Source organism: Anolis carolinensis, chromosome 4 (genome assembly GCF_035594765.1).
Source record: "Anolis carolinensis isolate JA03-04 chromosome 4, rAnoCar3.1.pri, whole genome shotgun sequence".
Lineage (NCBI taxonomy): Eukaryota > Metazoa > Chordata > Lepidosauria > Squamata > Dactyloidae > Anolis > Anolis carolinensis.
The window spans coordinates 127,657,604-127,671,357 of record NC_085844.1 but is presented as its reverse complement, the minus strand read 5'-3'; the positions used below and the strand labels follow the sequence as shown (position 1 = coordinate 127,671,357).

Here is a 13,754-nt window from a genome sequence, read left to right as displayed (position 1 = left end):
TATCTCTTTAATAATTGTAATTGTTGGATCCCTTTTCCCCTCCTTTTTGAAGATAGGGACAACATTTGCCTTCCTCTATTCTGCTGGAATGTCTCCTGTTCTCCAGGAGTCTCAAAGAGTTTTACTTTTGGTTCTGAAATTACTTTTGCCAGTTCTTCCAATACCCCCAGATGTTATTCATCTGGCCCTGGAGACTTGAATTCATTTAGATTAGCCAGATATTCCTGTATAGCATCTTTACCTTTTCTGTGCTGCATTTCCCCAGCATCTGCTCCATCCACCCCAAGTGGAACATGATTAACCTTTTGGGACAAGACTAAGGCAAAGAATGTCATGGGATTCTCACATGTGGAATCTCACATGATTATTACTCATACATTTCTGTAATCCCCGCAGGTATTTCATCATTCTCCTCTCAGTCATTCCCCGGGTGTTTATCACATGTCCATCAGAACTGTATTTTACACATAGATTAAATGTTAAGGCATTTCTATTCAACAAAGAAGGTGTTGATAAGTTCTGCCTTTTCTCTGTTTTCTGTCAACATTTCACCATCACCTGTACGTGGGCCCTACCATTTCCTTGTTATTCCTTTTGCTATGGACATAACAAAAAAAAAATCCACCCTTTTATTGTTTTTTTTTTTTACCTCTCTAGCATGCTGGAGCTCATTCTGCACTTTGGCTCCTTTAACTTTCTCCCTATACATGCTATTTGTTTGAATTCCTCTTTGGTGATGTCTACCTTTTCCCCTTTAAATCTTAGCTCAATTGAAAGTTCCTTAGGCATCCATTCTGGGTTCTTTACGCACCTTCTATTTTTCCTTTTCATTGGAACTCTTTGAAATTGTGCCTCGAATATATCTCTTTTCAGAAACTCCTATCCATCATAAATTCTTTTCTCTCTTAGTATTCCTGACCATGAGATCACATTCATATGGTAGTCAGGGATAGTTAGTTAGACCTGCATTCTGGACTGTAAAAAAGCTGACTTCAGAAAACAAGAATGTGATATCATGGACTTTTTTACAGTCCAGAATACAGGTCTAACTATGCATGACTACCCTTTTCCACTACATAGCAAACTCTAGAAGAACATGGTCACTCTCACCTAAGGAACCTGCCACTTCTATGCTATTTATAAGGTCATCACTATTAGTTAGGATCAGATCTAAAGTAGCTGATCCCCTTGTTGTCTCTTTCACATTCTGAACAATGAAACTTTCTGCAAAAGTAAGGAATTTGTTGGAACTGATACTTTTGGAAGAGTTTATATTCCAACAAATATAAGGATAGTTAAACGTTCCCATTACTACTACATTTCTCCTTTCTAAATAAATAAATGTTTTGAACAACATTTATTTCTAACAGAAACATATGCAATCAAGAACAATGAAACACTATAAATATATACTACACCAGTTACTAACCATATTAGCAACCTCAAACACAACTCAGCAACTTAATCTGGTTCATCAAAGAGGAAGGTCTTGATCCCCTTATAAAAATGGGTTGGATACTCCTCCACCTAGAAAACCAAGGACAGCTGCAGAGCAAGATCTTGAAAGGCTCACAGCCTTTCAGAACTTTATGCATCAGTGGACCACATCTAAGCAAGAAAAATGAAATGTACCAATATGGATTACACTTGATGTGGAAGCAGGTGCCTTGAAGGCACATACACAAACTCCCCTGAGCTTCTTGAAACTAAATTGGGACAAAATGTTTTGTTAATAATCATAGCAATAATGATTCCAAAGGTGGTGTGCACCTTAGATTTGATAGTGCATTACATTCATTGGCTTGGGGAAGGGTTAACTATCTTATTTTATTTATTTATTTATTTATTTATTTATTTATTTATTTATTTATTTATTTATTATATTTCTACTCCACTCCTCTCAACCCGAAGGGAACTCAGACCAGCTTATAGTTATGGGAAAATTCAATGCTGTATAACAAAATACAAATACAAGACAATAAGCAATAAAACAGATAAAACATATACATACAATTAGAACAGAGTAAAAACATAGTTTCTAACCCAGTCGTTGTTTGTGCTGCTTCATTTAAGCCAAATTCCAAATCTTACTTCTGAGAGAGGCAGAAGAAGAGGTGTGTGTGTGCGGGGGGGGGGGGGGGGGGGGGGATCCAGCCACAACAGCTCTGACAGCCCCCACCATTTTCTCCTCAGTTTTGGCCAGACTGCTGTTTACATCTGGATGAGCTAAGCACCACTTCTACTGCCTCTGCAACTGACCCATACATTTAGCAAAAAAGACTCATGCAGACAAGTTGACTTCTGGGTTTCTTCACACACTCTCCTCATACCACAGGAAAGAATGCACTACAAAATCAATTTGAAACATTAAAACATATTGTGCATGCAGAGGAAATTCTAAAGAAAAATTCCAAGAAAATTATTTTTGAGAAAACCAAAACTTCAAAAATGGGTTATGTCTTACATTCAATGGCACCTTAGATTCAGAAATGTGGTAATAACAACCAATGCATTTGTATTCATGTGACAGTAAGATAGAACTTTAAATTTTCAGCGGCATAAAAGTATATTGTTTTCCTCGATTGATAAATCTAGCCCAATCTGCATCTGATTGTTCTGTCTCTCTGGGGCTTGTTTTGTTTGCTACTTTAAAAGGCGGGGGGTGCTTGTAGACAAAATCAATCACACAAGCAGTAATACCTTGGAAATGGAACTTAATAGATTTTTGAAAGGGCAGTCTATTGACCCACTAGACCTTAATGGCTCAAAAGCCGCATGAGTCTGGCACACAGTCTCACCAGGAGACAGTTTATAAATCCACACAAATGGAATCAGGTAGTAAAAATCCTTTTAAGTGGCAGGAACTCCTAAAACACAGCAGAGAATTTCCAGCATTAGAGCCATTGGTATTTACATTAGACTCTCTCATGGTTGCCTGCCTAAGATACTGAATGGAATGGGAAATCAACAGGGAGCCAGCCTTTTCAGGCTGCGAATGAAGAAAATGACCTCACCAGAAAGCCAAGAAGCCAGGATCCTGAAAGGTTCTGTTTTTTGTTGTGTACCTTCAAGTTGTTTCTGATTTCTGATATCACAGTGATTTCTTGGCAATATTTATTCAAGGGCAGAATGTGGTATCATTGCCTTCCTCTGAAGCTGAAAGTGGGACTTGCCCAAGATCACCTGGTGGGTTTCTGTTCAACCTGATGTCTCCCTTCCATTCCTGGGTGGAACAGACACTTACAGCATAAAGTTAGAGGGAAGAGTCAGAATCCATAAGTAAATGAAGTAACACATACCATTAGGTCCTCCTCCTCTTCCCCATGGATCATGGTGGGCTGCTCCCTGGGGACTGCAACAATGGTGCCCCACTCCTCCATCCCCTCCCCCAAATATTCAGTTTTTCCACACAGCAGAGGAGCTATGCTCATAACACCTGCAAAAGTAGAGGGACAGCTGTATATGCAAATACAGGTATTTCAAAATCTGAAAAAATCCCAAATACACCTGGTACCAAGGATTTCAGATAAGGGATGCACAAGTTTCCTTCTCCCTCCCTGATTTTTTTTCTCTTTTGCTTTGAGAGTCTAAACAAGCTTGGAATACAGGTGGGACATTTGGAGTTTAAATGTTCCAGGCACTGAAAAAAACCAAAGTATTTCTACCTTACTAGCTCTCATAGTTTACAGCAGGAATAAAAAAAATAACGCATTTTGAGAAATGGGAGAGACTTCAAGACCTTGCACATTGCATGTTTTTTGGATGATTTCAATTCTACCAAAAACTGAAGGTAAAAGGCTAAATGTGTTCCATCCATCTATCACTGACTCACTCAGAGGCATGTGAGCTTGTTAAGATTTGGGGACTGCATTTCTAGGAATTTGGAATAATCATTCCTCACACAACTCTCAGTCATTAAAGTCTGTCTCTTGATCTTAGGATAATGCAATCATTTCCCATTGCCTGACAACAGCATTAAAACATTTTAAAATTAAAAATGCAGTAATCTATGCTATGAAAATTATTGCAAGAGTTTGGATCATTTGCAAAGTGAATTACCAAGGAAGAATTTTACATCCATGAGTGCATACTGGCTGTTTATGAGAAATACTGAGAAAAACAGAATGTAGTCATTGAGACACAGCCTCTCAAAACATCCTTTCATATGTGATGATGAGCAAGAGGTAGAAGTTTAAAATGAATAAAACTTGAAGGTAAACACAAAAGGCTGACAGACAAGATCAACAAGCCAGGCGTGAGTAAAGGAGGGAAGAGCAGTAGGCTACAGTATTAGGTGGACTTTCACTGGCTCCAAGCAGAACACCACTATATCTCTGGGAACTTCCTTCTGCAGTCTCAAGTTTCTTACCACAAACATTTGTAGATCGCAAACCCAGAAATCATTTATTCCAGAAAAATAAAATGATAATATTATTTTATCTCTCAAAATAGCATTTAATATAAAAAGTAGAAGATCTGGATGTTCCAATCTATAAGCAATCATTTGCGTTTTAATGTCAACCATTTTGCCATTGCATATCTCTGGCAATAAAAGCTTTTCTCTCCTCTTTTTTTTAAAATCCAAATACAGTAGAGTCTCACTTATCCAACACTCGCTTATCCAACGTTCTGGATTATCCAACGCATTTTTGTAGTCAATGTTTTCAATACATCATGATATTTTGGTGCTAAATTCATAAATACAGTGATTACAACGTAGCATTACTGCATATTGAACTACTTTTTCTGTCAAATTTGTTGTATAACATGATGTTTTGGTGCTTAATTTGTAAAATCATAACCTAATTTTATCTTTAATAGGTTTCTCCTTAATCTCTCCTTATTATCCAACATATTCACTTATCCAACGTTCTGCCGGCCTGTTTATGTTGGATAAGTGAGACTCTACTGTATTCACTTTATACCCAGTGCTCTCTTGCTCTTCTGAACAGGAGCAGGCAATGTCTATGTGCTATCTGTCAATTATGGCAATACCTTGTAGTTCAGAGCTTTCTTAGGCTAGGAATATACAGAGGTGGCTTTACTACAGTTCCTTTCTCTGAAATATAGCCTAAAGCACCTAGTATTTGTTGGCAGGATATTCTATCCAAGTATTAGCCAGGACTGACCCTGCTTAGCTTGACACGATACTCAGTACTGACAATTTATTTGGGAGTATTGTAATATGAGATTCACATTTTAAACTTGCCATCAGATTATTATTTAAATAGTTAAAATTAAAAATCCAATGCTACTCCACTTCCCACAGTATTGCCCTTGGCAGCTCAGGGTATCTGACATTGGGAATTCTTTCTCCCTTGGCCTCTTTTGGTCTTGTAAGGACTGCAGGGCATTGGAGACTCCACTTCCAGGGCCTCCAGTCTTTCCCCCACCCCTGAACATGAACAATCCTATTTCCTAAAATAATGCCATGCCTTAGCCAAAGAAAACTGAAAACAATATACTCATTTAACAACACTAACAATTTCAAAGTTATTGGCCAGCTGATATCCTAACTGAATCATTCTGGAAAGATTTTCTACTAGAGCCAAAGGAATCCCAAAAACTTCCCTTGCTGACATTAATCTTTATTTTTGGATCTTAGTGGGGCCCAAGGCTAGGAGAGGGATGAGTTCAAAATCAACAACACCAGGAAGGAGATTCCTTTGTCAATCTTTGGGGGAAAACTGCACTCACACAAAAAAACCAAAAAGCCCTGCATTCACAGACATGCCTCGAAGCAAGCCTTTTTGAACAGTGTCAGCTTGTGTTTCCCATGTCAGCAGGGTGGTGAATCTATACTTAGTCTGAACTTCAATGGAGCCATCTGATGGTATGAATCCTATCCCTCTGCGCCCCCCCCCCCCCAAAAAAAAAATCTGCTTAAAAATTCAGAATTTTAAGCATGGGTTTGAATCTCGAACAGTTTCAAAAAGTCTCAATATTCAGTGGCAATGCCCATGAACAACTGCTTATGAACTATATCCATACTGCAGGCCAAAAAGTAATTGAACAGTTATTCCTGTGGGCACCAAGCTATGCGGTGGTTCAGTGGTCTTAAATATGGAATGAAAACTCTTTTGATAATTTTAGGCTTATATCTATAAGATATTAGTTGACCAAGGATCACCAGAAGGTTGAACCTCTTCCTGTCTTTGATAAAAACAGCACTGCAGCAATCAAGGCCCTTCATCAGGAAGAAAAGGAATTCCTGCTGCAGTGTTTGCCTTCCCTCTGCCTTCCCTTTTCTTTTCAATCATAACTATTAGATTGCGAGGCTGTCAACAGATACTTTGACTTCTAATATCTGCAAAAAGGAGTGACTTTAGAGGGCATTTTTAAAGTTAAAATATATCTAACAAGCAGAAAACATAAAACAGCTTTTAGCCACGCAAAGAAATACCAGCATGGAGGGATGATGATACAATTTTAATTACTAGCTAAAAGTATTTCAGAAGACTCCAAATATGTAGACCCAGAATCCATCCTGACTTACCGTTGTGGAGAATCTGGGTCAAAGCAAGTCTTTCTTACATTGGTTACTTTGGGGTTACAACAGTCTCCATCATCAAAGTTGTGGAACATATTGTTGCATTCCATGTTGCAAACCCCATCCCGACGCTGCCAAGAATAGCAGCGCCCCGGCCGACGGCAGTCTCCACCATCATAACCGGTTAGAGGGTGCTTGCATTCTGGGTTACAAAATTCATTGGCAATCTTGCCAGGGTCACAATTCATTAGGACCACACGGTGGCGGAGCAAAGAACTGCGCACTTTGTGCACATGGAGTTGCCAAGTGATATTATAGTGGCTAAAGGCTTCACTGAGCACTCGGTGCTGGTGAGTAATCTGCTCCTGGCTGACAGTAGGATGGAGACCATCATCGTCATAAATGTTAACAACACGGTAACGTACTACCTTCTCATTCCGCAGTGGCCAGTGGTTGTTGTAGTGAGAAATCAGCTCCACATTATCACAGGCAGTCTGTCCACATAGTGGGGGTGTTAGTGGTGACAAAACTGGGGGCTCTAGAAGGTGAAATGACTCCACCAGGGGATATGCCCCATTCTGGAAGTGTACCCACTGTTGCTCCAAGTGACTGAACCTCACATTAAGCAGTATAGCAGCTTCATACTCTTCAGCCTTTCTTAGGAAGGCCCTCTGGAGCTTCTCCTGGGGTAGAGCAATACCCCAAAGGGTTAACGATGTGAGGTGGCCACGGAAGTTATGCCCACCTGAGTTGTCACCACCCAGAATCAAGGTGCGACAAGAAGCCATGAAGCGACTGTGAAGGTCACCCCACTGCTGGGTACTGCGAGCCACCCGCTCTCCATTCAGGTAGAGCAACATCTGGTGCCCATCATAAGTGGCAGCCACATGAACCCATGCATTGAGCTGGTAGCGATGGTATGCCAATATGGTAGAGGCCTTCTTGATCCGGTCTGTCCGAAGTGAAAAGAAGAAGCGAGCATTCTTTTTCCTAGGCTCCTGTGAAGTGATTCCCAATGTCCATCCCCTGTCACTGGTAATGTGGGAACAATTGTCAAACACACCTGAAAAGAAGGAGTAAAAGAAAGGTAGAGAAGGGTAAAATATGGAGTAATGCAATGCTAATAGAAAGATGACAACATCCCCCTCCTCAACAAAACACATACTTAAAGTGAACTCACAGTAGACATTTAAACTGGCAGTAAGCTAGGCAGAACTTTCCTCAAATAATCCTGAAAATTAGAAATTTGTAAACATGTTGAGAGGTCAAACTGCACATTACATTTATTTATTTACCACATTTATATCTTACCCTTCTCACCCTGCAGGGGACTCAGAGCGGCTTACAAATTATATGTACATACAATATATTATATTATTAGCATAGCACAATATTAGCATTATATATTACTATATTGTACTATACCACTATACTACAATATTATTAGTAATATTACATGTAATATATAATATATAATTAATATTATCGTATTGTTTTATTATTAGTAGTAGTAGTATTATATTGTATGACATTATAATATTATTATCAATATTATATGCATATACAATATATTATATTATTAGTATAGCACAATATTAGTACTGTATTATATAGTACTATATTGTTGCTGGGGGGAGGGGCCCCCAACTGATGGCACAGGAGACAAGATGGCACTGTCTTCCCAGCTTCCCCTCTTCGCTCTGGCCCCAGAGCAGCAGTTGGTGCTGGGGGGAGGGACTCCCAACTGATGGCACAATAATAGTTTACATTAACTCTATACATTTGAATTGCCCCTCTGTTTTTTACTTTCTCATTTGCCATTCAGGAATAGACAAATAAGGCATTCCTGAAAGATGCTAATCCAAACTCTATTTAAAGACCTCCTAAGGCGGAGAGTCTACTGTTCTCCAAGGCAGCCTGTTCCACTGTGAAACGGCTGTTACAGTACAAACCTTCTTGCAAATGTTTAGGTGGAATCACTTTTCTTGCCACTTGGAACCATGGATTCCTGTTTTAGTCTCTAGAACAGCAGAAAACAAAACTTGTTCCTTCCTCCACATGTTAGTCCTTCAGATATTTACAATATGTCATATCTCAGCCTTGCCTTCTCCATGTTGAACATACCCAGCACCTTAAGTCATTCCTTAAAAGGCTTTGTTTCCAGAATTTTTATCATTTTGATCATTCCTCCCTGAATGTGTTACAGATTGTTGATACACTTCTTAAATTGTGGTGCCCAGAATTGGGCACAATATTCTAAGTGAGGTCTGACTAAAGCAGAACAGACTGGCACTACTACTTTCTTGGTGTGGACATTATATTCCTTTTGATTCAATCCAGAAGTTCCTTGGCTTTTTTGGATGCTACATTAAACTGTTGGGTCACATTTATCTTGTAATCTGCTAAGACTCCTTGCTCCTTTTCGCACCAATTGGTTTCATGCCAGGTGTCATATATATATAGCTGTATTTGATTTTTCTTGCCTAAATGTAGACTTCACATTTATTCCAGCTCTCCAATCTGTCAAGGTCATTTAAAATTAGCTACTCCCCCTCACTAGAGGTGCATTGATACTGCAGATTTAATGCAGTTTGACATCACTTTAACTGCAACGGCTCAATGCTGTGGAATCCTAGGAGTTGTCATTTTGCAAGGTCTTTTGACTTCTCTGTCAAAGAGTGCTGGTTCCTGGATTCCATAGCATTAAGCCATTGGCAGTTAAAGTGTTATAAAACTGTATTTATAGCGTAGATACACCCTTAATGTAATCTGCAACTTGGATAAGCCTGCCTTTTATACCATCATCTGAGTTTATCTAAAATGTTAAACAAAACCATGCTGAGAATGACCTTGAGGCACCCCGCTCAGCATTTCTCTCCATGATAAAGAATGACTATTGGTGAGTATGGTTTGTCTGTGTCAACCAATTTATCCACTTCACTGTTGAACTGTTTAGCCAATGGCTCATCAGTTTATCTACAAGAATATAATGGAAGCCTTTGTCAAAAACCTTTCTCACGTCAAAAAAATGCTACATTCACAACACTCCCCTGATCTGCCACAGCACCCCCCCCACCCCACCCCCTTCAACCTGTTTGATCTGAACAGAGATCAATAGCAACATGAATGGACTATTGTGGGGGGCTGAGCTAAAGCCAAGCAGTAGTTGCCATTTTGAGGGGATTTTTGAAGGGAAAAAAAAAACTAATCAGAACAATCCTGTCTGGTCATCAGTGTAATGTAGGCCACCCTATGCTAACAGTGGTGCCATCAATGGAGACTTATGGGAACTCACAAATGGCAGGTCCCCCACAGCATCATCAGAGATTTTACAAGATTTTCCAAAGAAAAAGGAAGGCTTTGCTTGTATTGTGTGGTGAACAGGAAATAACAGGGTCACTTTGTAAACGTACTCTCATAAATTTTCTTTTCTTAGATTGAGTTCTGTAAGAAAACTGGTCTCTAAAAATGTATGGCAAAAGCCACAAAAATATGCCAGTTCAGGGGTGGGGGGGAGGGAGGGAGGGAGAGGAGAGGAGAGAGGGAGGGAGGGTGACCCTCTATTTAAATATCCAGACTAATTCTGAAAGTTTACTTAGAATGTTTCTTTTTTAAAAAAAAAAGTGTGAAAAAGTGAATGTGGAGTATAGTGGGATGGGTAAAACTGATGTCTCCCATCCAAGTATTAAGCATGGCTGACACTGGCTTGCTGTGAGCTTTTCGGGCTGTATGGCCATGTTCCAGTAGCAGTCTCTCCTGATGTTTCACCTGCATCTGTACCTGCCATCATCAGTTGGCTGACACTGTTTAGTATCCAAGATCAGATGACATCTAGTGCCTTACATATACGTTGTCTCTAGCCCAGGACTTTCCAAATTTCTGGTGTAGCCAAGGCACACATGTTCTGAATGATAACTGAAGACACATTTCAGTCTCACATCAAATTAAATTTCTGTTTCAAGTATTCTTTTTAGATCCCATAGGATTGTCTCCCTTTAGAGAGAACTCACCATTAGTTTGTGTGAGTCACCATTCACAGTAAAATTTGGAAATGTCGAACTTCCAGATTCTTCCAACTAAAGTGGACACTAGCCAAGATGCTAGGGGATTTTGGAAATTCTAGCCCCCAAAGTAATTTTTCCATAATCTGGTTCTTGGCATGCACTTGATTGAAAGGAAACAATCCTGATCAATGACTTATGCTGAAACAGCACACTGTCTCCTCAGAAAATGGCTTTCTAGTATCTAGAAGGACTGTGAGATAGCCATATACTCCAATGCAGACACAGCAAACATTACTGAGATAGTCACCATTGCAATGGCTGGAAAGGAACAATCCAGAGGTAATCGAGATACTTTTCTGTGGACAAATGCACTGGGTTCCCAGAAGACTTTTGTCACTAGTGTTTTATTTATTTATCCCAGTCTCCATTTTGGTCATTCTTCACCTGGACTTCTGAAGAGGTTGCTACTAGACTGGGCTTTTGAAGAGACATGGAATTGCTCCATATTCTGGGCAGCCTGTGCTGGGATGACAGCCTCTTGTCACACTGCATTGGGAATTAGAACCTGCATTGACGAGGCTTGCTGACCATCGTGTTCCCAACCAGAGGAGCTATCCAGACAGTTGGTGCTGATTGAGCAACGAAGCCCCCAAAGGAGTATCACAGCAGAGGGCTCAAGCCAGCCACTCTTGGTCTCACTCCTGCCTATATTTCTTCTGACAGCCTTATTATTTACTTTTCAGCAGAACAACTGTTTGTTTGGTTGCTGGAAGAGGTGGGTATATCCTAAAAATGTGGAGAATCATATATTCTGCACCAGGACACAGATATATTGCAGATTAAGTACCTGAATGCACTTTGCAGAGAGCCAACATAGTGTAGTGTTTGAATGCTAGACTCTTGGAAGACCAGTGTTCAAATCCCCACTCAGCCATGGAAATCCACTGGGTGGCTTTGGACAAGGCACACTCTGTCAGTTTCAGAAGAACTCAATGGCAAACTCCCTCTGAACAAATCTTGTTCAGAACCTTCCTGCCAACTCTTAAATTTCCATACTTTCTTACTACCAAGCACTCTGGGACCGCAACTGGGAGCTTCATGGAATGAAAGTGCATTCTGGTCTAGTTAGGGCAAGGCATACTAAGGTTCCAGGAATGAAAAGATAACGATAGGCAACACTGGCTCCTGCAGCTAGTGAGCAGTATGGAGACTTTAAATCCTCTAATTAATAATGTGCCCTTCAGTATTTAACTAATTAGCAGAACAAATGCCCTCAGCAGAGCTAATAAACTGTCTGAAACTTCAGTCTTCCAGCTAGCACACAAGAATTTTAAAAGTATTTTTTAAAATAATTTTTAAAAGTAATTTTCTTAAACACTTTCATGAATATTATTACCAGTCTGATCCAACATTGACCACAGGGCAGGCTACAGTGTTAAGTGCTTACAGAAATTAAACTCAAAAAGCAAAATCCACAACAATTTCCTCAGATTCATTAACAAGGGAAGGTACATCTGGAAATCTATACATTCCAGAACATTCTCCCTACCTGCCTTCCATACTTACACAAAGCATATCATGCTAAAAAGTAAATTAGAGGCTGGTGCCATCCCTCAATGCAAATTAATCTCTTCAGATCTTCTAGAATGTAGTGATTGGATGGAGGGATAACCGGGGATCCACATACTTTGGCTGACATTGGTAACCAACATGTATGATTTCCAGAGCTTCACTTTATCCCCAAAAGTCAAAGCACAAGCAGAAATCCTGCCTAGGGCATCTTGAAAGCTAAGTGTGAAAAGAGAAAACCCCAACCCCACTCTCAAGATCCCAACTTAAAGGGACATCATTCATATAATCCTACAGGACATCCTAAGCTCTTAGAACCCTTCAGAAGGAAAGCACTTCTCAGGAAAAGACTAACATACTCACCCCATTTCCAAGCTTAGAAGTATAACTGAATGCTGTTTTGTTGTATCTTATGCTTCAGGGGAAAGTTATTTTCCCTACTTATCTATCTTTTTAAATTTTTTAGTATTTTATTGTGTACTGTGTATATGAAAAAAGAAAAAAAACATACATAAAGAGAGGGGGAAAGTAAAGAATTATAACAAAACATTGTACAGCAGTCAAATGCAAATCATATACTAGTTATTAATAACTATACAATTATCACTTTTTAACAAACCCATAGCCCTCTTAGCCTTCACCTGTGAACCCACCACCAAGACCTCTAACACCACTCAACATGGATCTCATATCTCTCAAGAATCTACCCTTGTATCTTGTTTTAATAAATTCCCTTTGTGTCTGCTTTAAAATCTACCCTTTTTTTCCAGATAGCCAAATGCCAGTCTCCATTTATTTGCAAATTCCTAATTATTTCCTCCCCTAATACTATTTGTTAGCTTGTCCATTTAAATATACTTTAACAGTTTATCTCTCCAATCTTTAACGAATAACTCTTTTCCCCCCTTCCAGGATTTTGCTATTATAAATCTTGCAGTGACAAAGCTGTATTGTCAAATTTCTTCGTCTCCTTCACTGATTCTCTTTCTGAATAGTCCCAAAAAGCACATTTCTGGGTTTTTCTTAATCTTTTGGTGATGATATTATTTGTTTCTATAACTACTTTTTTCCACACAAAAAAGTACTATATTGCAAGTCCACCAGACACGAAACAAAAAACCTTTCTGCATCCTGTACTTCCAGCATTCCCCTCATCAAGTTTTATCTATTTTAGGGTTATATAGTTTCTATAAAACATTGTATACATATTTTCTCGAATTGATCCAGCTATTGAAAATTTAAACCCTCTTTTCTAGAAATGCTCCCAGTTCTTCAAATCAATATTTCTCCCCAAATCCTTGGCCCATAAAATCATCAGTTTTATTTGATTGCATTCTAAGATATATTCTAAAATGTATTTATATAGCCTGGATATTAAGCCTTTTGTTACCCTTCTTAAAGATGCTCTCTAACACCGATTTGAGTATTGAGACTAACTAGTCATGTACAATCATGAACCTACAGGGAATACCTAATTAAAGAAAAAAGAGCAGTGGAAACTCAAAGGGAGAGAGGAGTTAAGAATAAATTATTGGTTTTGTTTCTATCATTTACATGATAGATTTATGAAAGATGCGAGGGTAGGGTTTTCAACTCCCCTATTTACCTCTGCAGCCAGGAAAATTGAAGTTTATTCACATTCTCCATATAATAAGGTACTTGCATCTGTGAAGGAAGTGAATGAAACCATA

General features: G+C 39.2%; 1 protein-coding gene across 2 annotated transcripts in view; it reads right to left on the bottom strand.

Moving 5' to 3' along the window:
• The window catches only part of pappa2 (pappalysin 2), a 146,053-nt gene that overhangs the window by 117,356 nt on the left and 14,943 nt on the right, over positions 1-13,754 (bottom strand). For both annotated transcript variants that reach the window (XM_003219850.4, XM_062977758.1), the window contains exon 2: positions 6,497-7,553. In XM_003219850.4, coding sequence (XP_003219898.3) covers positions 6,497-7,553 — 1,057 coding nt within the window. The remainder of the gene's footprint in view (positions 1-6,496; positions 7,554-13,754) is intronic.